Source organism: Anopheles cruzii, chromosome 3 (genome assembly GCF_943734635.1).
Source record: "Anopheles cruzii chromosome 3, idAnoCruzAS_RS32_06, whole genome shotgun sequence".
NCBI classification, from domain to species: domain Eukaryota; kingdom Metazoa; phylum Arthropoda; class Insecta; order Diptera; family Culicidae; genus Anopheles; species Anopheles cruzii.
The window spans coordinates 8,031,016-8,055,607 of NC_069145.1; the positions used below are offsets into that span (position 1 = coordinate 8,031,016).

General features: G+C 46.2%; 1 protein-coding gene across 1 annotated transcript; it reads right to left on the reverse strand.

Annotated features, from left to right (window-relative positions):
- Nucleotides 1-11,158: 11,158 nt before the first annotated feature.
- LOC128273787 (ataxin-2 homolog) lies at nt 11,159-19,835 on the reverse strand. Its single transcript, XM_053011826.1, has 8 exons — nt 19,660-19,835; nt 14,744-15,008; nt 12,894-14,033; nt 12,661-12,816; nt 12,059-12,576; nt 11,637-11,842; nt 11,439-11,551; nt 11,159-11,243 (listed from the first exon to the last, which is right to left on the reverse strand). Exons 1-8 carry the CDS (start codon nt 19,833-19,835, stop codon nt 11,175-11,177), a joined length of 2,643 nt encoding a protein of 880 aa, XP_052867786.1. The 3' UTR covers nt 11,159-11,174.
- Between the last annotated feature and the right edge of the window lie 4,757 nt (nt 19,836-24,592).

A 24,592-nucleotide genomic window follows, 5' to 3' on the forward strand; every position in this document is an offset into this window, starting at 1 on the left:
ACGTCAGAGGCCGGCTTCTTGGGATAAGTTCATCGTCGTCGAACGTCGACCTGCGGCGCGCGTTGCAATATTCACCAGATACATGATACGGTAACGACGGTGGCCCGCTTTTAAAATTGATCGGTGTTAGCTAAATTATTTTACACATCGCTGAACACGATGTCGAGGTCGGCCGGAGGGTTCGAGCGGAGAAATTGATTTCCCTTGGCGGTGTGAGGCGAATTTAATTTTCCTACGAGCAGGAGGTCCGTGGGATTACAACGGACGTAAGCCCGCAAGAGGAACAGATGGTTCCGAAGGCGAAGAGAGGCGAAGAAACCCGAAGGTCCTTAACCTGGGGGCCAGTTACGACGGTTGTCCACGGCCTGCAGTAGAACCACTCTTAAACTTCAAAAAAAAGGCCACCGAAACAGCTGTGGAAGCAGCGTGTCGCCGTTGCCGACAATTTAAGGTCACCCGAAGGAGCGAACGGACGAAAAGCCGAAAACAGAAGGACGACCACTTCTTGGCCGACGGCGTCCTGTAAACCGGTCGCATTAGAGGATCCCCCCCCCCCCATCCAGACGACCGTTAGGCGTTTAGGGAGCCTCTGATTGGTTCATTGATCGAAATGAAGTGAGACAACTGGGGGTCTGACAGAAGCGTCCACGAGAAGCGTCGAGGAGTCCACAGGACTTCTTGACACTTCTTCACACACATCACAACACTCAGCACGGCGCCGATGTGCGCCGCATTTTGATTTAGCTTTTTATTTGTCCCGACAAAATGGCGGCCCTTCTTTTTATTTGAAACCCCCCTTCAGGACGACACAACAACGAGAGAGAGAGAGAGCGACACTCAAAGACATCTGTGCAAAATGGCAAGAGCTACATCAAACGAGTGAATACCAAAGTGTTTTAGAGTTGCCATTTTTTTGCTCCTTCTTCTCTGCCAAGCTCTCGGCAGAAACAAATCGGCCACAGCGCACTCTCGCGACATCGTCCCGGGGACCGACGACGGGAATGAAGAAATAAAACGTCATGAATAATTAATGGCACGTTCTGCGCCGCCCTTGGCCCGGCCAAAACACATCCCACTTCGCGCTCGAGTCCGTTTTATTTTGGACCGAAAGCGTCATATCTTCACCGAGAGGAAGAGGAATATCTGAGGCCATGCTACGACGCGGACGGCGACGACGGTGGAACATCACAAATCCGGCATCACTCGACGCTGAGCGCGTCTTGACACTTAGGTCCCGGGCGAGCGCGCTCTGCCAACTGTCCAAAGTGATGGAGAAACTTTTGATAGTTTCAGTCCTCTCCAGCAAACCCCTCGGCCCCTTAAACTAATGGCTCTCCCTGACACGCATCGAAAGGATTAGCTGCCGACTGAACCAGGCCGCTCGGAACAGAATCGGTCGTCTGTCACGGCACGCCATCGACTTACGGAGGAATTACATACAGAGCGCCGTGTCCGTCGCTCATAAAACTTTGCACTTCATCCCCGCGAGCGGGTGGCAGGGAGCAGAAATCCCGTCCCGAGCCAGACGTTCCAGAGCCCAGCGCTAATCCCAGAAAGATAGGGGGTACAAACGCTTTCACGCCGTGTCCCACAGTCGTTGGTCCCCCCACGTCCTGTGACCTGGAAGCGAGGGGAACTCAACATTGTGAAAACGGGAAATCGACAGAGAAAATCGCCATCGTCTAGGCGTGGCGACGGGACGTGGGGTCTCCAGCACCCCGAGGATTTCCTGCAGGTCGGGGTTTCATCCCCCGAAACCGCCGAAAAAACCGGATCGTACCCGGGCGAATTCCCTCGCCTTAGACAAGGCAAAACCCCTGGAGACGAAGTAGAGAGCTCGAAATTTCCGGTCCCGCGAGAGCTGCGCCGGGAGACCCTGGAGGATGCGGCGGCGAGCCACTTACTTGTCCGCCTCCGGTTCGGAGCAGCAGCTGCGAACAGCCGGGAACGGACCTGCATCACTTCGTGGCGTGGTGAAACACACACCTGGGGAGGCAGCATAAAAAAAGGCTGACGCCTTCAAGGAGCGGACGGACACCTCTTCTTCCATTTCGCTTCGCTCATTCTCGGTCCCTCTCTCGAGAGACGGGGCACCCTTTCCCGCTGAATGGGCTCTGGTGAACCTGTCGGTCCTGAGTGTAGGCAGCGAAAGCAGACGGAACGAAAAAGGTCAATCTCTTCGGAGCCCGGGATGCGGCACACAGCTGCACGGGACCGGGACCGGGAGCTGCAACCTGGCAGCGCCAATGCACCGACGGTTTTTATGCTCGCAACCCGTGCACGGACGCGCGGACCTTTCTTTGCCCAGGCGCAGATATGCAGGTAGGTCGGACGTACACCCACAGATGCTTCCTTGTTGCAGCCAGCAGAAAGCTTAATAGCATGAATGGCCCTTCTACCAACACCATCGAACGGAGAACTCTCTCCTCTGTGCCTTGTCGGTTGGCCCTCTTCTTGCGCGTTTAATCCTGGGTCACGTCGATCGAATGTTCGCCGAATGTTCCGCGCTCTACGCTTCGTTTCGCCGCGGGTTGGGAATTGCTTTGGGCCGCCACAAGGGATCACACAACGGATTCTGTTCTCCCGTGCCCGTCTGAGTGTGTCCCTCGTCTTAAGAAAATAAAAATTAAAAAAGGAAAAAGAAACGTTGCGTTGGTCTCAGCCCGTCGACGGGATTGGTCTGACCTGGATCGCGTGTTTTCTTTCGTGACAACACCACGGAAGGGAGAAAACAGCAATGTGTTCCCACATACATATACACACACACACGAGCACCAATAAGACTGCGCAAGGCATTTCCCGTGACAACATCATGAAGGGAGGGTGAAAGTTTATTGCTATTCTTGGTACACGTGACGTTACGAAACAATGCAAGAGTTTATAATAGAAAGAGCAATAAGATGAAAAGTAATGGCAAGAAGATAGAAAAGAGAACAGAATACCGTTCGGATCGAATAATGAAGGAAAAGAACGAAAACAGGCTGAATAGTTATATTAAAAAGGAAAACCAAACTAACAACTATCTAAAAACAGCAAAAGGAAGCAAAAAAAACAAGAAAACGAGATTATTAAACAGTAAAAACAAAATAGGAAAACGGAACAAACGCATTGCAAAGCGTACAAAACCGTCGCCAATTAAGTGTCGAGAAAGCCTGCTTATGAAAACAACGTCCGATAATGGTTGAAAGTGAGAATAAAACAAAAATTAACTCTTGAAACAGAAAAAAACGCCAACAATCCCAAAGACTTGAAACGAAGAATTCTCGAAAGCAGACGATTTGATGCCGAAAGCCTTGCCCCGAACGAAGCTAATCGCCCCGACGCAGATCGAACGACATCGGCTTCGGCATCGGATCGGACCACGAAACCGGCTGCCGGGCACCAAAGTGGCGCAGAGACAGAGAGCCAGGCAGGCAGAGACCTCGACCTCGATCATGTAACAACCCGCCACAACAGCCGCCGGCCACCGCCAACGACAAGATAGACCCGCCGCGGTGAAACGAGGCGATGAGAAGCATAAACTTTAATCAACAGATGATGATGATGATGATGATGATGGTGCTGATAATGAGCATTACGGCTGGCTGGCTAGCTGGCCGTGGTTTATGCGGGTCGGGAGCTAGTAGCTTCTCCACGACGGCTGGCCCCCATTTACGGTGAGCGGGTTCTCGGTTTGTTAAACCACGCGGATGAATCTACCTCCGAAATCTTACGCGGAACGGCAACTTTTCCTCATCCGTCGTCGTCGTCGTCGTTGATGTGGGTTTTCAGCGCCAGTCAGCCAGGTGCAGCACACACACGTGGCGGATTGAGCTATTATGCAAAGCCCGGGGCTCGGGAACGTGCCGGGTTTCGCGTCGACCCCGCACACAAAACAATGAAAACAGCCTTCAACAGCGACAACAAAGTAAAACGGGGGCCCAAGTTATAATATGCTGGCTGGCTGGCTGGCTGGCTGATGAAGCTGCTGCTGATTGCTAGAAAAGATGATAACAAGAAGAAACACGCAAGAAACAAGAGCAAGAGAGCACGAGAAAGAGTACTAGAAACATCCATCCAACTAAAGAGAAACGGTTCATTGGCTAAGTGGTTTAATCGGTTAAAGCAATAGAACTCACTAGGGCACACTGAAGTTTCAACATTTCTGCCGTAAGAACCGAACGCAGGGGGTGCTGGTGTAGGCGTTTTTACATGTCGAACCGAACAGTATAATGAAGCGAAATAACCATTAAAAATTAGTTTAAAACAGTTTATGTGTGTGGTGAAAAAAAGAGGACAACGCAATTATGTATTGTTAGTACTGAAAGGTACGTGTGATTTCGCTTTCCTCGGTTGCTACCTTTTGCACACAAATATTATGCTGGAACAAGCTATAAAAACCGATTATTGCGGTGCTAGTTGAAACAATGAAATCAGCATTACGGGTAGTAGTAGTATACTGTCATCCAAAACGAATTGAAACCAAAAGTAAGTGTCTAGAAACGAAACAAAAAAAACCCATAAAGAGAACAAGAAGAGCGTAGAAAACCCAAAACGTACATTAGTGGTAGGGAGAACGAGAAGAGTAACAAGAAGCCCAACAATGAATCAATCAATCGAATATCAAGACAAACCGAAGAAGAAAACGATACAAGACACATCTCTCTAGTTGCATTCTTCTGTTATTATAGCTTTTTTTGTTTTGTTTTGTTGTTTTTTTTCGTTTTCACTTCCCCAAATTTAAAATACAATTACGTGGCCACATTTAAAATTGTACAATGTATAAAAAGGCACACCCAAAATATATATTACAATGTTACTAAATATGCTGTTTCATGTGTCGGTACGAGTGAGCTTGCATATGTTCATTGTTGTGTTTCACCATCTGACTCTGGTTTACTGCTTATTTGCTTTTTATTTTGTTTTTGCTTCTGTTTCGCTTAGGTCACGCGTCGCACTGCGACAAAGCAGGTTAAGAAATTGCTGACTTATAAATCCACATGCCGAGCACTGATTGAACTCGCACGTCCTCGGCCAAGTAGTGGTACTTGTGTTCAACAAACTCTCAAGTCTCATATTATGGCAATTTGAGTAATGGTCTAATTTATCATGCTGCGGCGCTTTGTTTAAAGCACACAAAACCTGTAGCTTCATTATTCCGCGGCTTTTTGTTTTGAAATCGTGCTTCGTCCATCTTCGGCTGTCGTTTGCCGTACACGCTGATAAGTGTGATCACGACGATGACAATTACCGACTAATGCCTTTTGGTTTTCTGCACAAAGCTTAGCACTGAAAAAGGTAGAAGGCTACCTGTGTGACGTAGCAGTACTACAGCATGGGGACTCTTTTATGAGACGCTTTTATGTACTGTTCTATTACTCTTTATACAAGATAGTTGGCCGTTACGTTTTTGAAGTACAAAAATGTCAAAAAGGTCAATTCAAAGGTTAACCCTAACGAAATTAACATCCATTCGTGCTCCCAAACCGTGATTCTACCCCCTAAGCCAATGCAAAATTATATTATACCGAACGAATAGAATAATACATACGAACTTTACAGCGTATTGTCCAATCGGCTGATTACAATTTTGGTTTTCGTTTTCGGTTCTACTCTTACAGTACCATGCAGTATGCGGTTCACGCGAATCTGAGCTTCACACAAGAAATTCTTGCCATGCGCATATATTATACGTGTTTCGATGGTTATACATAACATAACACTACTTATTACATTGCCCGATAGCAATCAACATTTGAACAGTTGGATGGAAAGACATTTAAGTTTTGGACGCAAATATTACACATACATTTCAAAATTAAATGCGCAAGCAGTGCTAACAAGGTGTGTGCCTCTTGAGTTTTCAAGCGGATAAACTACAGAAAATGCACAACGGTTCCAATCAGACATCGTAAGAACGTAAAAGCGAACATTCCCAGAAGCTCGTTTCATATTGTACGCGTTGTTAGAACCGGGCACCGAATCAGCTGTACTGTCCCACCAAGTAAAGAGTAAGTGGTGGGTATTTTGAGATTTGGTGTTTGGTCGTGAACGTAATTTAAAGCACGGTATGGGAACATGAACGATTTTCAATTAGCAATTTTTAAGTGTTTTACTTTATTGTTTGATAACAGCACTCTCTCTTTCTCTCTCTGGACATCTGTATTGTTCTACATTACTATTATGTTATTGATTTTTAAGTTTATCACATCTAGCAGCTGCGAAATGCATGTTTAATTTGTGTGTCTTGGGTTTGTTGCAAAATTTTGCATTTTTTTCGTTTTGGTTTTTTTAAATTTGTGTTTTACTTTAAGCACTAATCCCTCACACCTAAAAGTCGTATTCATTTCTTTTGTCTTACTCTTTCGATGCGTACGTAAATTGTTCATTGATTAGTTTTACTTTGCTTACACACTCGTTCAATTGCGATCGTTACGGTGTTTCGTTCGACTAAAATATCGGGCATAGGCATGCACCGCGGTTGGTTTTGCCTGATTCCTTGCCGTTCTAGAGTAAGTAGCGAACGTCGGCAAAACATCGGGAAAATGCAGAGTTTTGGTTAAACTTTAATGTGTCTTTCGTGTTGCTATTTTTCGCTTATGTGCTCTAACAATGCATGAACAAGGCTATGCATTTCAAGGGCTTACATAAACGGAGACGGATGTTACTCTTTTTTTGTTCTTTTATACATATTTTTTGATTCAACAAGGAAACCACTAAAAATCGTCCACCCTACATCATACACTACACAGCAAACTGGCGGATATCTTTTGCAATCCGCATTAAATTCGGTGCCATTCTCGGATGGTGGTAGTGCATGCGTTTTCTTTGTTAATATTTATTCCTGCATTTGCTCTGTATTTGGTGTAATGTAATTTCACATGCAGTTTTTGCTATTTGGCTTCAAGGGGGGTTAGTGACAATACTGTGGAATGTTTCGCGCCGGTCAGGGGTTCAATATATGCTTTGAATATACCTGCGCATTGTACCTCCCGACTTCTTACTCTTTCTACTATCGAATTTGTCGTAGTATATATTTTTTAATATGTAGGTTTTTTAAATGTATATATATAAAGATCAGTCCAGAATGTAGGAGGGGCACACAATAATGCTTTGCTGTTACGTTTTTACTCAATGTTTCACTTAACAATCACGACACGCTCTCCAATCGCAAACACACTTCTAGATGTCCAGTTAATCCATTCATCCATCGCGCACTCACCTAAACGGCAGTTATGGAACAAGCAATATTACAACACAGCGTGCAGTGTTACAAGATGCAGGCGATGTGTGAATGAAGAAGGAAAATACATAAGGTGTGGTCTTGTGTAACTAGCGATTCAGTTTGTGCCATTTCAGTATGTTTGATACACTCACATATTGCCCGGCAAACACTGCATACAGAAACCCCGCTAAACTGTTTCTCAACGAACGAAACAAACTAAGAACTGTTTATACGATTAAAAATAGCATGAGAGAGAAAAACAAACACGAGAAGTTAAACCCATAATCGCAAGTGCAGAGCATAAGCGTGATTCTTGTTGTTAAACCTATCCATTGATCCCATTTCAAAGTGTATTCTCTTATCATTATTCGTTTAGTATATTATTTTTTTAAATTTTCACGTACATTGTTTTTTTCGTCACAATTGTTTCGCTATTTTCGTAGTTACTTCTGCAATTTTAGCGTTTGCTTTATGACCACGCGGTGCACACAAATACGATACAAATATGGACCAAAACATCGATCCTCTCTAGACTAATATTGTACCAAAATCACATTTAATAGGTTTCTGCGGTTTTGCTCGTTTTGCGTTCATAGGAAACAACATTGAAACAACTCAAGTCTACTGTAGCGTAGTCGTGAGCAATCGAGGAAGGAGGACGATTTGTTACATTTTGCTTTTTATTTGATTTTTTTTTCTCTTTTGTAAAAGGGACACTCATCATCCGATGTCCGTTTTATATTGTTCTGCGTTCGAAAATTTGGTCTTGTTCTTGCAGTGTTTATGTTGCAAGATAAACATACATTTTACATGTAGAATCATTTACGATATGCATTCAACTATAGTGGTTAGCGTTTACTCAGAAACACCCATCCATCGCTATTATTAGATTGATATCCTGTTAGTTTGATATCACGCTTTGGAAAGCACAAAACGATCGACTGAAACATTTGTGGGTATCGTTAAAACTATTCCAAACGGAGTCAATTGCGTGTTCGTAAAACCTAAATGACAACAATAATATTTTGACACAATTATAGTAAAGCTGCATGGCATTGCGGGTGTTACAATGGGCTAATTGATGCTAAATAACTAACCGTATTTCAGGTTTATTAGCTTCTGCTAGCTAATTGAGATGACTTGTACCGAACGCAGGAATCTAACCATTAAAGAGATACAAAACGATAATTCTTCCGAGATCATAAAGCTCAAGGCAGAAGGGTAAAATGGAAGTAACTTATCTTAGTATTAATTGAAGCGTAGCATTGTATATTCCTAATCGTGTCATTCAAATCTACCATAAAAGTACAGCTACAACGTGTCGAAAGCAGCAGCCCGCGCAACTTCGAACATTTCAATTGCTTTTTTTCTGAAAAACATTAAGCGTCCTGAGGTAAAAAGGTGTTTTACAGCGAATTTCCACAGCAACAATAAATGCATGAGACAGATTTTCGAAACTGCTGATAAAACAATAGTGATAATGTATAATAAGTAGGGTTAAAAAAAATTATTCTCAAAATGTATATTATAACATGTATAAACCATAAAACCAAATAAGAAGTTACTTTAGAGTGGATTACGCGTGGAATGGTTTTTCTTAATTCAACTTTTCGCCAAATTTTTATATTAAAATAAGCCCATACACATAATGAAAACAACTACATTATCCTAATAGTGAAGTCTTGCGTATAAAACTGAAATTCTTATTAAAAACCTGTTTGGTGAGTGAAAATGCGTTGCTCTTAGAAAAAAAAACAATCGAAAGGTAACTGTATTGCAAACCTGAGTCCACGCAAGAAAATCGATCTTTTTTCAAATTCTACACACACGCACACACACGTAAGTTTTTGATTATTTTTTTCTGAGTTTTGCATCATGTTTATCCTAGCACCCGTTAATAGTAATTGTGTATATGGTTGACGTAAGGTGTATTCAACTTCGCAGAAGGAAGTGAATAGAACATGCACAAACGATCTACAGTAGCCCACGGTTGGAACAAATCAACTCATTTGGGTTGCGTTGCAAATAATTTAAAAAATTATAGCAATTTGTAAGCGCCAACCTTTTCGTTGATAAACAAACAGAAGTTTAATGTAACGTATGTATCATTCTATAGATATTGAGTTAGTCATAGAAATATTCGATCAAATCGAAGATAGTAGGACACATTACAGTAATAAAATGCTAGAACATAAGCAGCTTTCCTTCACGCTAATTGCTTCAAAAGTATACGTTAAAATTTGAGCTAAAAGCAATGAGCCGCAGAAAATAAAAAAAAACTGCACTTGACGTAAAAATGTGCATAATGAAAGGAAAAGAAACTGCAACAACCACATGTTAACAAGAAGAACAAGTAACGCAATAGAAAAATATAGACAACATACATAATACAATTTGAAACGTTCGAGAAATGGAACATCCATCGACGACAAAGTTATAAGAAAAACCCAACAACAAAGTGATTCCGATACGATACGTGTCTGTAGCATGACCCATTTTCCCATTGATACATTCAACGCCCGCCGATAACCAGATGGCAATGCGTTGCAATGATCGCGAGTTCAAAAACAACAAGGCGGGGTTAGTTTACTATATCCACGACAATAATGCAATAATAAACCAAACCAACTAAAGCAACCAACCTACGTGCACTTTGTCATGAGCATTTCGAACACTTTGCAACAAGACAATATTAAAACAATGTTTCATGCGGACCCATTGACAATGCAGAAGATAGAAATAGAGATACAGAATCACACAGGTGGTGGGCAGGAGCCACATGTCAAAAAAGTTACCACAAAACCCATAAAGCAGTTGTAAATGTAACTTGGTAGGCTACTTTCCACTTGAAATGGGGTGACTCATATGCGAATTACTACTAACTGGAAGCGTCAAAATGGAAAAGAGCGCTTCATTATATCCTTGGTTTTCTCTTCGTTATTCTAAGCAGTGTTTTTCTCCCCTATTTTTCTTTATAGTCTATGATATCATTCGTGTAAACGTAGACTGAGCTGGTTACTGTGTTTGTTGTTTTCAAATTATTGCTCTTGGGTGGCTTTGCGATACTACTAACTATTCGTTTACTATACTTTTTTTTACCTTTGTTCTATCGTGTTTGTTGGTGGTTTTCTCTGATTTTGCTTTTTGGTTTTTCAACTGTGTTAATTCCGTGTATGTTTGTTTTTTTCCTTTGTGGCTGTGTGAGCACGAAGGTTCATTCTTTTCACATCTAGAATAAACACCATCACAACCACTTATAGCCGGAGAAAAAATAATTATTTGAATCACAGATTTGAGACTGCAACTACCCTCGGAAGAGGTACACAACATTCATGGCGGATAGGTCCTCATTAGGCGCAGGCAGCTGCAGGGTATCAACTATCTTTCCACCATTACCGGAGGATGATACTGGACAGTGTAGGGAACAACGTTTATCTGTAGCCTTTTCAGGCATAAGCTTATGCGTTTTGGGATTAGTGTGAAGCAAATGAAGTAAATGAAGTGTACTTGCAACATTCGCAACGTCCTCTGACCTTCATTAGCTTCGTCCAACTAGGACTTTTCAATTAAGAGTAATGTTGTAACTGAAACACTATGGGACGCATGCAATGTAAGTATGGTATTATTGGCCAGATTTTAGGCAACAATAGGTTTTTTAGTTGTAAATGATGCATTTCTATTTGCGTTGCTAATGAGACGTTGAATTTAATTGTCCGTACGGAGAACGAAGAGCAAGCTAGAATGAAGTAATGTAAGAACCTCCTTGTTGTAGACTCCTATCCTGGTGGGCCATATTTTCAGTTGACCCTACTAGTGCAGAAAGCTGTACAATATGACAAGTAGCGTTCAAATCTAGACAATCCTTCGTTGATACAGTGAGAGTTTGACCGGTGGAGAGCAAGGCGACGACCGACGGGTAAGATATTTGCAGACAAATCGCAGCTGTTGCTCACTGTGGAGTTTAAGCTTTTTACTGCTCCTCGCTGCTTTCAAAGTATTCGGAAGCATTGCCTCGGCAAATTGGACACGTACGATTGGACTGCAAAGAGGAAAGTAGTGGGCAATGTATAATGCAGATTTCGTGTCCCTGCGCGATAGAGCAGGTTCGGCTCGTAGTAGATCGAAATGACGAGACGCATCCACTCGCGAATGCACCAAACAGTTGTATACGGAAAACATCGTCAACGGACGAAAACATTGAAATGCCTTTGAAAAAAACTGAAATACTACTTACCCGCAGCCATTTATCGACGCACTTGGCGTGGAATTCGTGCGAACACGGCAGCACACGCAAGATTTGCCGTGCTTCGAAGTCGCACATGCACACCACGCACGATGTTTGATCGCCTGAAGAGGACACAAGAACGACACGTTACCAGTCATCACGAGCACCGTAGGGTCAGTCAGTACCAGTCAGTACCAACAAACTTACCGGTGTGAGTTTCTGCATTGAACTTGTAGCTCGGCAGCTGATCAATCTCGGGCCGGGCAAGACCGCGCGGCTTCGCCTCGCCGAGCCGTTCGGCCAGGCTGAGGAGTGCTTCGTAGTTCTCCGTTTCGTTCGAGTCGGGCGAATTCAGATCCGGTGGACCGTAGGTGGACAGCGGGAACATTGCTCTGAAAGGGCACCGCACGGGTCTAGGGTTTGTTAGTGGAGGTCTCTCTGTCTCTCGCACACCCCGTTTTAACGGGCGTTAAGGTGTGGGCAACAACGCAACGGCGGTACGCATGACCCCCTTGGGTATTAAATCGAAGTGACGCTTTCAACAATAAAGAAACTTTAAAGGGGATGCGTTGCGCGCGGACCCGGTGTTGTTGCCGACCTCTTCTCCACCGTCAGCAGAGACTACTTACAGGAAGTTGAGTAAGATGCCCGAGTAGGCGGACGTGGTCGCGGACAGAGTAACATGGGCCGGCTGTGGGCCGAGCGTCTGATGTTGCAGGGCCGGTGGCGACCGATGGGTCGCCGGATGGTGATGGTGATGATGGTGATGATGATGGGCTGGCGGCGGAGGTGGCGGCGGCGGCGGAGGCGGTGCCGGCCAGTGGAACCGGGCAAAGTTGCGCCGCGGGGCACTGATCGCCCGGCGAGCCGTTCGGTGCAGTAGCTCGAATTGGCTGCTGCGACCCTGCAGGACGTTCGCGATCAGTGGGATCAGTGTTCCGGGAGCCGCCGCACCAGCCGTGCGCGGTACCGGCACCTCGGTGCCCACGGCACTTACCTCGGTGGAGATATAGATCGGTTGCGCCGCCGCGGTCAGCTGCGTCATCTGGGGTGTTGAGTGCAGATGTGCGTGCGTCGTCAGCGGCGACATGTGCAGCGGGGACGCTCCGGCATGCTCCAACCCGTCCAGTGCCAGCCCATCGGTACGCTGAAAGACCGTGGCAGAGGGGAACCGTGTTTACAAATGTGCAAAACCGTTGCAGATTGGCACCCGGGCCAGCACGATACGTACCTGCTGGGCTAGATGCGGATGCGGGTGCGGATAGTGCGCCTGATGGGGCTGCGGATGTGGCACGGCCAATGCCGGGCCGGCTGTGGACGCGAACCCACCGAAGTGGCCACCGATGCTGCATGTTTGGGCGAAGGGCTGCGAATAGACGCCATGGACCTAAAACAAAAGGCACGAGTCAGTTACAGGTTTGACCACAAATCGTGCGGCATTCAGCTTTAGGAAGCGCTACCAACCTGACACGGCGGCAGATGCGGTGCGGCCGGATGACCGGAGCAGATGGAGATGTGCGGTCCGGCCGAGTACGTCCACAGTGGCTCGTGGTGATGTCCGAGTGGCAAGCTGACCGGCACCTGGTTGATGTCGACCATCAGCGAGGAGGCCGCATGCGGGTGCTGCGCCTGAGCCGCCGGCGATGGTTGCTGGAAAACTTGCGTCAACGACTCCCACTGACGCTGCTGCTGCTGCTGTGGCACTGGCGGCGGCGGAGCTTGCTGTTGCTGCTGCTGTGGGTGCTGGTCGCGATGGTAGCGCGGACGCCGTATCGGTGGACTGCCCTGGCCCGGGTGCAGATGGGACTGCAGCTGCGACATAACCGCTGCCGCCAGACCACTTCCGGCGGTACTCGGATGCATCGGATGGTGATGTTGTTGTTGCTGTTGCTGCTGCTGCTGTTGTTGCTGCTGCTGCTGATGGTGATGATGATGGGGCGGCGGATGATGGTGGTGCTGTTCGCGGTGAAGCAGCTGTTGCTGTTGTTGCAACTGCAACTGCTGCTGTTGCTGCTGCTGCTGCTGTTGCTGTTGCTGCTGAGAGCTTTGCACTGTTTGTGGCTGCTGCATGGCAAGATTGTGATGCCCATTCATTGCGTGATGTACGTTCGATCCGACCCCATTGCCATTGGCGCCGCTACCCAAGTGCATCATCATGCCACTTCCGCCGGCAACACCGCCACCACCACCACCGTTCCGCGGTGAGCGACGGTGTTCCCAGATGGCGGGTGGCGATTGGCTCGGCAACCGTGACGAAACTCGGCGTCTTTTGCGCGACGGACTGTCCGACTTCATGCCACCATTATTGCCCATGGGACCACCGTCTCCCGGGCAGTAGGCCGATGGCGAGGCCGTTTGGTTGCTTCCACTGCCCCCACCGATTCCGCTGCCGCCACTACCGCCGGCAGCGTTGCTTCCACCGGAGGACATATGCCCGTTCGGCCCGTGGCCACCACCGTTGCTTCCGCCCGGATGATAGTGCGGACTGATCCGGTCCCGATTGTTGTCGCGGCTGTTACGCAGCGAGTCAATCGACAGCATGGACCGGGTGTCGACGTGTAACTCCGAACCGCGCGACGAATTCGACGGACCCTCGAAATGACCCTACGGAGTGTGAAAAGAATTGCACTTGGGATTAGTTCCGGTTTGTGGAGGGGAAGAAAAACAGTTTAATTCAACAAACTAAGCGCGTTCTAAAAATGGCTCAGAACTCTGCCCCTTTTTGGAATTCGTTTGAGAAGCAAAAGTTCAACTGATTTGGCTTTGGAGTGATTTAACATTAAATTATTAGATAAACTTTTCATGATTTTTTCGTTCAGAGTATGAACTGAAACGACTGCGACGGAAATGTTCGGTTGTCGACGGATCACCGAGGGAAAACGCGATGACATCCACACGGCGCACGAATAAAAGGAACATCGTACCTTATTTTGTTTAGCAAAAAATATTTTTAACTTCAGTTAATCAACGTTCGGCCATTTGATGCGATGTCTGGCTGTTGGGCTTGCACAGCAGATGAGATTGTACTGACCGTTTTACCATGCATTTCGATCAATGGGCTCTTCGATTTGCCATCGTTTACCGAACACCGAATAAAACACAACGCATACTGTTTGTTCGCATTGGAGCCTGAATGATTGACTATTTAATCATTTAATAATGAACTGTTTAATTTAATCTGATATTTTCGATAAACCAATTCCAATTTTGCATTTTTGTGGGATCTTTTGCTCAATGAATATGAGATCATAGAAACAACGCCTTTTATATAGAAGAAAAGACCGATCAGTGGGGGTGGGGGCGGGATCACTTACCGAATGGCGATCGATCGAGGAGCTGCTCATCGTGTGCCGGTTACGCTCCTGCATGCCCATATTGATCCGGTGCCGGTCAATGTGGCTCGGGCCGGCTCTAAGAATTTGTTGAGATCTATTATTAATACTACCGTCATCAGTAGCACCGTAAGGCACTAGGATGGCCGCTGCTGGACGACTCGTTAGGGGAGGGGAATGCAACTGCACCGGTGGGGACTTGGGTGAGTAGGTGAAGGACTCTTTGGGGCTACTTCCGTTATTGTCACTGCGCGGTTGTGTTGCGTTCGGGATCGAGATTAGTGGAGGCAGTAGTAGGCAAGTAGTAGTAGTAGTAGTGATCGTAGTAGTCGCAGTAGCAGTAGTAGTAGTAGTGATACGAGTGGTACCATTTTTTCACAATGTTGCGAGTGTGTGTATGTGTGCAGGTGTGTGAGGAAGGCGTATGTACGTTTAAATGTACGTAATGAGAGTGGCATTGCGTAGACGGCGTATAGGCGTTAAGAGAGCAAACACAGGCGGTGGTGGTACAGTAAGTGACAATAGCAAGAGAAACAATTGGCCATAGGTAGGCAGGTAGGTAGGTAAGTGACGAGTAGCAGGATCACACACAACCAGGAACAGGTACAGAAGGAATGAGGAGGGTGGTGTCGTGACCGTTGTGGGATTCATAGCAGGTGAAAGGTGATGATCGACATGATACGATGCATTGTACAATTGCATTCAATTGTGCGCGCGCGCACGCATGTGTGTGTGTTTATTAGAGTTGTTTGGTCCGCGTTTGGTTTTGTTGCGTGTTTACCACGTTGGCAGAGGACGTGTTGTGATGGTGGTGGTGGTGGTGAGGACAGCGGTTGTATACCAGTTTGTTAGAGGTTCATTTCAGAGTACGGTTCGGTTCAGTTTGGTTGATATTGCAATAAGTTTACCACAAAGGACAAAAAGCATGCGGAAGAAAAAATCAAAAACAATTATGTATTAATTAAAATGAAACAATTTACAGTTACGATTACGGTAAGCTTAGGTGTAGTTGGTCGTATTTATATATGTATATTTATATAATTAGAGAGTATATTTACGAAAAAGGTAACGATAAGTAAGTACATCTGGCACTGCTCTACAATGTAGAAGAGAAACTGTTATCGAACTGGAGGCACAACGGAAACGCTCGGTCAGATCGGTAAAGGTATTAATCAAAAAAAAGCTATTTGTGATATAAAAATACATGAAATCGCTTGCACATGACAAGGAATGTGTGTGTGAGAGAGAGAAAGACAGAAAGATGTCAACCAAATGGAAGGACAACATAAACCGGGCTCGTTGTTCGTACCGGTTCGGCTCTACTCTTTCGCATTCTTGTTTGGTTCTGTTTCACGTTTGCTGGCTTGTCTTGCTGGTTTAGTGTTTCATAACGGGAGCGAACACACACACATTGATTGTTGTTTGGCAGTTAGGTTTGCTCAACTTTCTCTCTACGTTTGGGGCATTCACGTTTGACAATTAACAACGAATGAAGATGACAACAGGTAATGCAACAGAGTAAAGTTAACTAGCACCAAAAGCTAGACAGCCTTTAAGACTTTATATTGTGGGCGCTTTCGATTCAATCACAGTTAAATGGGACATTCAAATATACTAACTGAATTTGGCACGACCAATAATAATAAACTGAAAACCCATAGCATTGTTATTTGTTCATTATTATTAAGAAATTATACCAACTCTGCTCGGGGTTAGAAATCCAGTCAACACACTTACCATGGTGCACTAACTATTATCGGTAAGAAAATTGTTCCAATTAAGTCGCAAAAAAAGGGAACAAAGTAAAGACTGAACTGCCTCCTGTTTGTGAGCGTGTTCCAACAAAAACCCAGGCTACCCGCTAGGAGTGGAAGCAGCATGAAACAATAAACCAAACTGATATGCTAAAAGTGAAACATACGAGCACAACAAATACCAATCGCTATGTTATCATGAGAGTATGGCAAAGAGAAAACCAGTGGAATAGATAATGTAAGATTATTTTTATTAATGGTATTATTTTCCTTGATCATTCCGGCTCCATCATACAGACTAAAAACAATAACTAAAGCCGCTAGCGATAATGTGCAACAGACAACGGGTTTATATCACAAATGGCACTCTCTTCAACCACAATATCCATACATTGCTTGGGAAGTATACTTGCTGCAACAGTTAGGGAACGAAATAAAATGTACGAAGAATCAAACAATATCGGCAACGGTACACAGATATCCGAGGGGAAAACCCTTCTTCCGGGGGAAGGTGGTGATGGAGGTTAGTGTTGCTGGTAGAGGAATCGAGCTGTCAAACTGTTCTAACTATACAGCTATGCGGATGCCCGAACGAAGCTCTGCCGTGATCAGCCGTGTGTTAGGTTTAGAAAAAAAAGTATGCTTGCTAAAAACACTTTGAATTCCATCCGAACATATGACACTAACACATTCCATTCATTCAGCCAAGTGAAAGCTACCGAAATATCCTTGTTCCAACTAAAACAACACAAATCATAGGGAAGAAGAACTTGGGCGCATTGCTCTGCGACAGAAAGATCGGTCATTCACTAAACAAATATCAACTGAAACTGCGCGTGCTGCGTTGTACTTGGACAGAATGATGCTTCGCATACGGTGAATAGATGGCAAATAGTGAGCAATAAAAGAGGGAAACAGAATAGAGAGTAAATAATAATAAAAGTAACGCACAGAGTACCCGCGAAACTGTTCAAGACAAACTGTTAATCTTAGCAATTTTGAAAAATAAAATCGGCCAAAAAATACTGCAATTGTGAACCTTATTGAGAACAAACAGCAACAAACTATCACTTGTTCAAAAGACTCTTCTAGAAAATAAAAATAATATAACAAACTAACATAAGATGTGACAATGATACAGGAAACAATTTTTAATATGATACATCAATAAAAATTTCGGCATGTAAGCTCAGCCCCTGCGGTGCTTGATTGAATGTAAACTCTGTTCATGAAACGGCCGTCTTAATTACGCTCATTAGACACACGACGCGCTTTTGGAACGTTTATGTGCAAACAACAACTCCTATCAGGTGCTTCTTAGTAAAGACAAAGTTGATAGCCTTTATACCCTAGCTTAGTTAAATTAGTGTTCGCCCCTTTCCAAAAAAAAAACATAACAAACGTACAAACTTAAGACATAAATTCGAACCAAAAGAGGGTAAATCGAAACGAAACGTAGAAAAACAGCAGCAGATGATGCCGATAAAAGTACAATTCACAATACCAAGATACAACCATCACTTTCAAGAAAAACTAGCAGCAGATTACAGTGAGTAAGTAAAACCTTAACACTACACGTTGCAGTAGTAGCAGTAAAAGGTAGTTAGCGGTCGGTACAGTTTTGGGTTTGGCTTTGGCTTTTTTTTTTGGAGGGAAGTTTGTTGTTTGTTGCTCGAATTTGGGTTCCTTCACCAAAAACGCAATGACGGGTACAGCGGCGGCGGCGGGGGAGGACACAGTTGCAGGTGGTGTGAAGAGTTGGTTTTTTTGATTATACACTTTTACCGTCCCTCTGCTTGATTTGATCATCCCTTGGTGGTCACCAGCTATGCGTTATGCGAGTTTTAGCAAGTGCATGTGCAATCGATTCAAATACACACAACCGCACACCAAACGGAAAAGGAGCAAACTTACACATAGCTAAACCCCGCCGAGCCGGTTGGTTTTGAGTCGATTGTAAATGTCCCACAAGCCCGGAAACGGTATCGGAGGTTGCTCCAGCCAAAGGTCACACATTCCCGGGCTGATGTTGAATGGTTGGTGGTGAATGTTTGTTTAATTTAGATAAATGCTGGCGATACCACTCAGGGTGCAATAGGAGCGGTGGAATGAAAATTTGCATTGAAAATAACAGCGAAAAACTGGGACCATGCTCTTTTTGCGGTTTCGAATATTAGTTTATGCTTTCAAAATGACACAACAGATAGAGAATATAGAGAATACACAATAGAGAATGTACTCATATATTCATGAACAGCACTTAGCACGAAGTGGCAAGCAATCGAACGAGATGCTATAAACATGAAAAAAAACCTTTAAAACATATTTTGTACCATTGCGTAATAATTCTTTACTTGTATTTACTATTGTGTTGTTTTATCTGCCTGTTTTTTCAGAAACCAATAACAAAGGTGTTCGATCCCGATAGTTAATTAAAAAAATTATTATAGTCGGCATGTTACCAATAAATTGAACATGAGGTTATTTTGATGATCCAGCATCGAGATCACATTCGTTTTCGTTTATCGAAACCATTCGTGTAGAAAGAAAAGCGTAAAGCACGAAATGATGCAATCAACGATGAAAAGAATGCAATTCGCAACTTTTGGAGCAACAAATGTGACATCTTACGGAAGAACACAACAAAAAACAACATTGTGGTGTGTCTGACACACCCACAAAACATGCACCAACCGAAGGAGTTTGATCGAAGGAGCCACATTGCACATTCCTACTCCGTTCCCCACGCAGAAGTCGGCGGCCCGGACTGAATGTCGAAACCCGAGGTGGGAAGCTAACTTTGGTGCAACAACAAACCCGATACCGTTTCCTTGGTGACCACCGCCTACGTGTGTGCGTGAGTGTGTGTGTGCGTGTTAAACCTTTCACGACTTCTTCTGGAGCATTAATCAAGAATGTGTATTCCGGGGGGTTGATGGGTGTTCCTTCCTCTGTATGCAATCGTTACCCACAAAAAGCGCACGAAAGTCCACAACTCAGGGTCCGTGTTGGGGGCCTTGGGGGCAGTTGTTTCGTTTCGGTGCGCCGGCTTCTACAAGATGAGACCACACCTCCTGCCCCCGGGAAGAGTGCCCGCTCGGCTTTCCCGGGGTTGGACACATTTTGGACAACCGACCCGCTTACCCGTAATTAAAGCTGTTCTCCATGTCCTTGTTGCTGTACCACGGCTGGTTGTGGCCACCGTGGTTCCGGTTCGAGTGGTGCGGATGCGGCGAAAACGGCATCCGGGACCGATTTCTGGGGACGGCTCCGCGAGAGTACGGCCTCCGCGATGCCCCGGAATGGTTCGGATTCATCATTTTTGCTTCTTCTGCTTTTTGCTTTTGCCGCGGTCCTGCACACGCGGATCGCTTCCCTCTTCTGCTTCCTCTCTCTCTCGTTGGTCGACCGACGAAATGCGACGGCTAGGAGTATGTTCTGCTGTCTGTCGATGTTGCCCCTGAATGATGCTGATGAGCTGAGCTCTCAGAAGCTGCTTTGGGGCACGCTGCGGACCGGCCGCATTTACGCCAGACACAGAGTTCCACACACGAACACACCAGAATGGAAAACTGACAAAATTCACGGCCAACCTAGCTGGCGAAGATGACGCGTTTTGACGGCAGAGCCTACTAACATATATTGCGATGTGCGGCAACACCGCAGCAGCAACCGTCAAACGAGCGCCGCTGCTTTGGTGCTTTCCAATTTTCTGCACCTCACGACGAAGCACGCTTCATCTCACGATTCACCAATTTTATCACACTCATACACACAATCACGCACGTCACGATGCTGAAAACCGAGGGAATATTATGCAAATGAATATTTATGTGCAAATGGAGCACGGAAGCGGGGCGCGCCTCCCTCCCATTCACAGAGCCGCCCTGCAGAGTGCTACAACAGTGTAAACAAATCGCCCTTCGCACTACCACACGCAAACACGGCACCGCGGGTGGTTCCGGCCGGGCAAGGACACGGCGCGACAGATCCGGGCGCTCCACACTCGCAATGTTCACCCGCGAGAAACAACAAAAAACCGGCATTGGCAACGTGATGTAACGCACACCCGGACGCGGGTAGTAGAGCACTACCACCACCGTGTACTACTACTACCACTATGCTACTACTAATGGCTGGCAGGGGACGACTGACAGCAGTTCCGTGTGGAGAGTCACAGTTGTCCTGTGGTAGCCGCCACTCGGCGGCCGCATGGGAAAAGCTTTTCTTCTCTCACACACACTAGCACACCGCCCCATCGGAAAAGCGTCGTCCTGCGATCACAATCGAGCAGCGTTATTTGGTCCGGGTGTTCTCGGTCGTCTATGTTGTTGGAAGAGAGCACCGGAAGCCGACAGCCACCGCGCGCACCGGAAGCTGAACTCGGACGGCCGCTTGCTTATCTTTCTGTGAACGGGGCGAAAAAAGCAAAGTGAAAAGAAGAAAGAAAACATTAATATTGTCAATGCCGTGGCGAAGGATCTGCGTGTCACGAAAGAGAGAGAAAGAGCGAGAGCATATCGTAAACAGCTTTTCTATGCTTCTCCTTCGGGTCGCTCACTCACTCACTCGCTCTCGTCTCGCCTTTCTCTCACTTTCTCTCGTGCGCTTTTCTTATGCTATCACATTACTTCCGAGTCTGTCTGCGTGTGTGTGTGTGGCAATGTAACTACTATTGTTGTTTTTACTCGTTCATTCGCCGTCGGCGGCCACGAGATGATGATGATGGGCACCGCACCACACAACCGCCAACTTTCGATTTCACGTGGAATGTGCTCGGGTGATGGCGGCGGCGGCGGATGGCCTAGAAAATATACTACGCTGCTGCGCTCGCCTCCGGCCACCGGCGTAATAATGTTACGCAAGAGACGAAGGAAAGCCGGCCCCGTGAAGAAAAACAGCCGGACATATCCCGCCGGAAGGAACAACCGAAACGTACAACAAATGGCTGAAGTAAACTGGAGAACCCGAGGGAGGAAAGTGAAACCAGCAGAGACGGCGGCGGCGGCCATTTTGGTGGACATTGGTTGGTTGGAGCAAAGAAGCCAACTTGATAAATTGTTCAACCCCCGAGCTTCCAAGGCCAAGGGGTACACGCGAAAAAACTGGCCGCACATAGGACGACTTAAAAATAATGTTGGAAACATAAAAGATAACCGAAAAAAGGAAAGAGGTTTTCCTTAGAGTTTCCTGCAGTCCGTGGGGCCGCCAGATGATGGGCGCGGCGGCACACACAAAGTATTTTTATCGGCAGCCGGTTACGGAACGATTAAATATAGTTTGTTTGTCTTTTTCACCATCGGGTGTGTCGGGATGCCACACTCAGGGGGCAAGTGGGAAAATTCTCACCCAACAAACAAGCTTTTCCTTTGCCCGAGGGCACCCCCGAAAAAACGCCAAACACCCAACAATGTTTACCAACAGAGAAAGAGAGAGAAAGAAAACGCACGTAAATAAAAACATAAATCCATTCAAACGACACGCGACGCACACGGGCGCCCCGTTTCAACTGACTTTACACCACCACCACCACGACCGACCGCCGGTAACCGAAATAGATTCTCCCAGAACGCGAAAGTGCAGATGACGGTTATGGAACGCCAATTTTAACACGCCCACGTTTGTTGTTTTGCTGCCCGTTGCTGGCTAACGATCCAATTTGAATATTCAAATTGTTGCCGGTGCTGTAGGGGATGTGTCATTGAAACAACTCATTGGGCGACATTTTTTCGTTGAAGCAGCATAATGATGAGTAGCATATTTCGAAAGTACCCTGTGACCGAAAGTAAGAATGACAGTGAAGTGAAGGACTTGTTTAAGCTCCCCCGCCGATAGACTCGATTGCCAATGTGTGTGTTTTGGATGTGTGTGGGAGAATGTGGTGTGATACCAGCAAAACGACGCGACATTCCACAATCAGCTTGCGGCTATAAAACAGTCCCTTGCTCGCTCCTACACGCTTCCGGCTGATCAAACAGAGCTCCCCTTTTTTATGCTCGCTTCGTTTTTTTTTTTAAGTACTGCGTTATCACAAGCCATACCGAAGGCTGTAGCGAGAGTGAGAGCGAACACTTCGAACACTATAAAGCATCACCCACCCGGACGTGTGCTGGAGGGGAATCGGTTCGAACCACACAACCACACACATGGCGCATTTGCGCAATAGAACAGCGACCGGCATTTTCGGGGCGCTTGCGTGCCATGTGGAACCTCTTCCGTTGCGCTCAAGACAACACTGTTGTGAAGGATGGGATTGAAAGAGAGAGAGAGAGAGAGAGAGAGCGATGGTGACGCTTCGTACCACAGAGAGAAAGAGAGAAATAAAAAACGAGAGATAAGGCGAGCGAGAGTTTTCTGTTTCATTCCAACACAGCATTCTGGCACGCTGCGGAAGGAGTAACAGTGAGAAGTATCCTGAAACCTTCTATTTCGCTCTCTCTTCCATAGCCTTAGAAGCTAGATATGATCTAAAAACTGATGACACCAGGATCTACGTACCCAAGAACCGTCCTGCCTCGGCCTGGTTCAGGATTCAACGGCGAGAGAGCTTTAGTTCTTTTCTCTAGCCAACTTTGAATCATAGGACGATTATGCAGCCCACTTCGCACACACACACACACCCACACAGATTAATGCCAAGGGATAAAAGGCGTGAAAGGAGCACCCGATAGCGCCTCCCAACGCTTCACACCCGCGAATCCGTGAAGACGCGTTGATGATGCTGGGGCCGATTGTGATACTCCGTTCGCCTCGTTGGGAGATTTTGATAGCGACGACGGCGGCGGGTAACGAAGGTGAAGACACTCCTTGCCGTCCACCGCCACCGGAGAGGGTGCGTTTTGTGTGCCGAGAAGGATCACGGGGCGAATCCACCCGGTGCTGAAACAATAGCTGCTCGTTAGGGTGTTTTCCTCCACTTGAGAATTGAAGTGCGACATCGGGAGGAGGCCACCTCCCCCACCCCAACCCCATTCTTGGGTCCCTTGCCCCTCCACTTCCACCCGGTGGATCCCCGGGCTAGATCCCAAAAGGATTTATCGGGTTGAGCCCCGAGAGAGAGCCCGGCGCGGTTCGTAGCCTGAGACACGGCTCGAGTTTGATTGGATGATAGAACACAGTGAGGGGCTGCTGGCTGGGAACGTCACCTAAGCCGACCCGATCCACACACAATATGCGATGGGGTGGCGCCGTCACCGGAATGGAGCCGCCCTCCCTCTAATTTAGTCACTACTTAAGCACTAAAGCCTTTGAAGATTACAAGTGTTAAGAAAGCGTTCAACCGACCGTCGAACCACCGGGCCGAAGAAAGGACCTCATAGTGGAGGCGCTCCTCGTGCTCATGCTGAAGAAGATGAGCTGATGGCCGACATGGCGGTCACCAGACCAGCATGCTGTCGACGCGCTATCGTCGCTTTCCATTTGCCGATAGTGACCATCGAATACATAATCGTCGCCTGGTGTTCGTGTGCCGCATGATGCTGGTGCTGCGGCAGCAGCGAAAAATGGTCGCCCATTTCTGTTTCGTTTCGGTGGGAGCGCTCGTCATGATGATGACGATGCTGGTGGTGCGCGATGGGAGACGCCTGGGCCACGCCTCGGGCTTCTCGTTATCATCAACATTATTATAGTTCGTGGGTAGGTTTCGTGGACTAAAATCTGAAGGAACAGGCTGCACAACAGGCTGCGTTCTCTCGCGGCTACGCACAGCAGGATTCGGGACTAAGCTTTTGCCCGGGGATTGGTCAGAATTTTGGTGCCATTTATATGTCTGAGCCAAACCAAACTTTATGGTCTCGCCGTGGTGCATTCCCCCTTCGCTTTGGGATGGTACAAAATTAAAGCTCGTTCGTGGACGAATAGCATTTGGTTGATTTTCGCTAATGTGCGCTAGCTGCTGCACTTCTGACAAGTAAGTACTATAATACAGTTCTGTTTAGTTTCAAAAATATATAAGAATCTCATTCTGTAATCTTGAATAGTTCAACTAAAATCAGCACAACATTGTTCGACAAAGGACATGGTACCCAACGGACAACAAACTATGTTCTTCCCATTTTTAACATCTTTACAAAGTTTT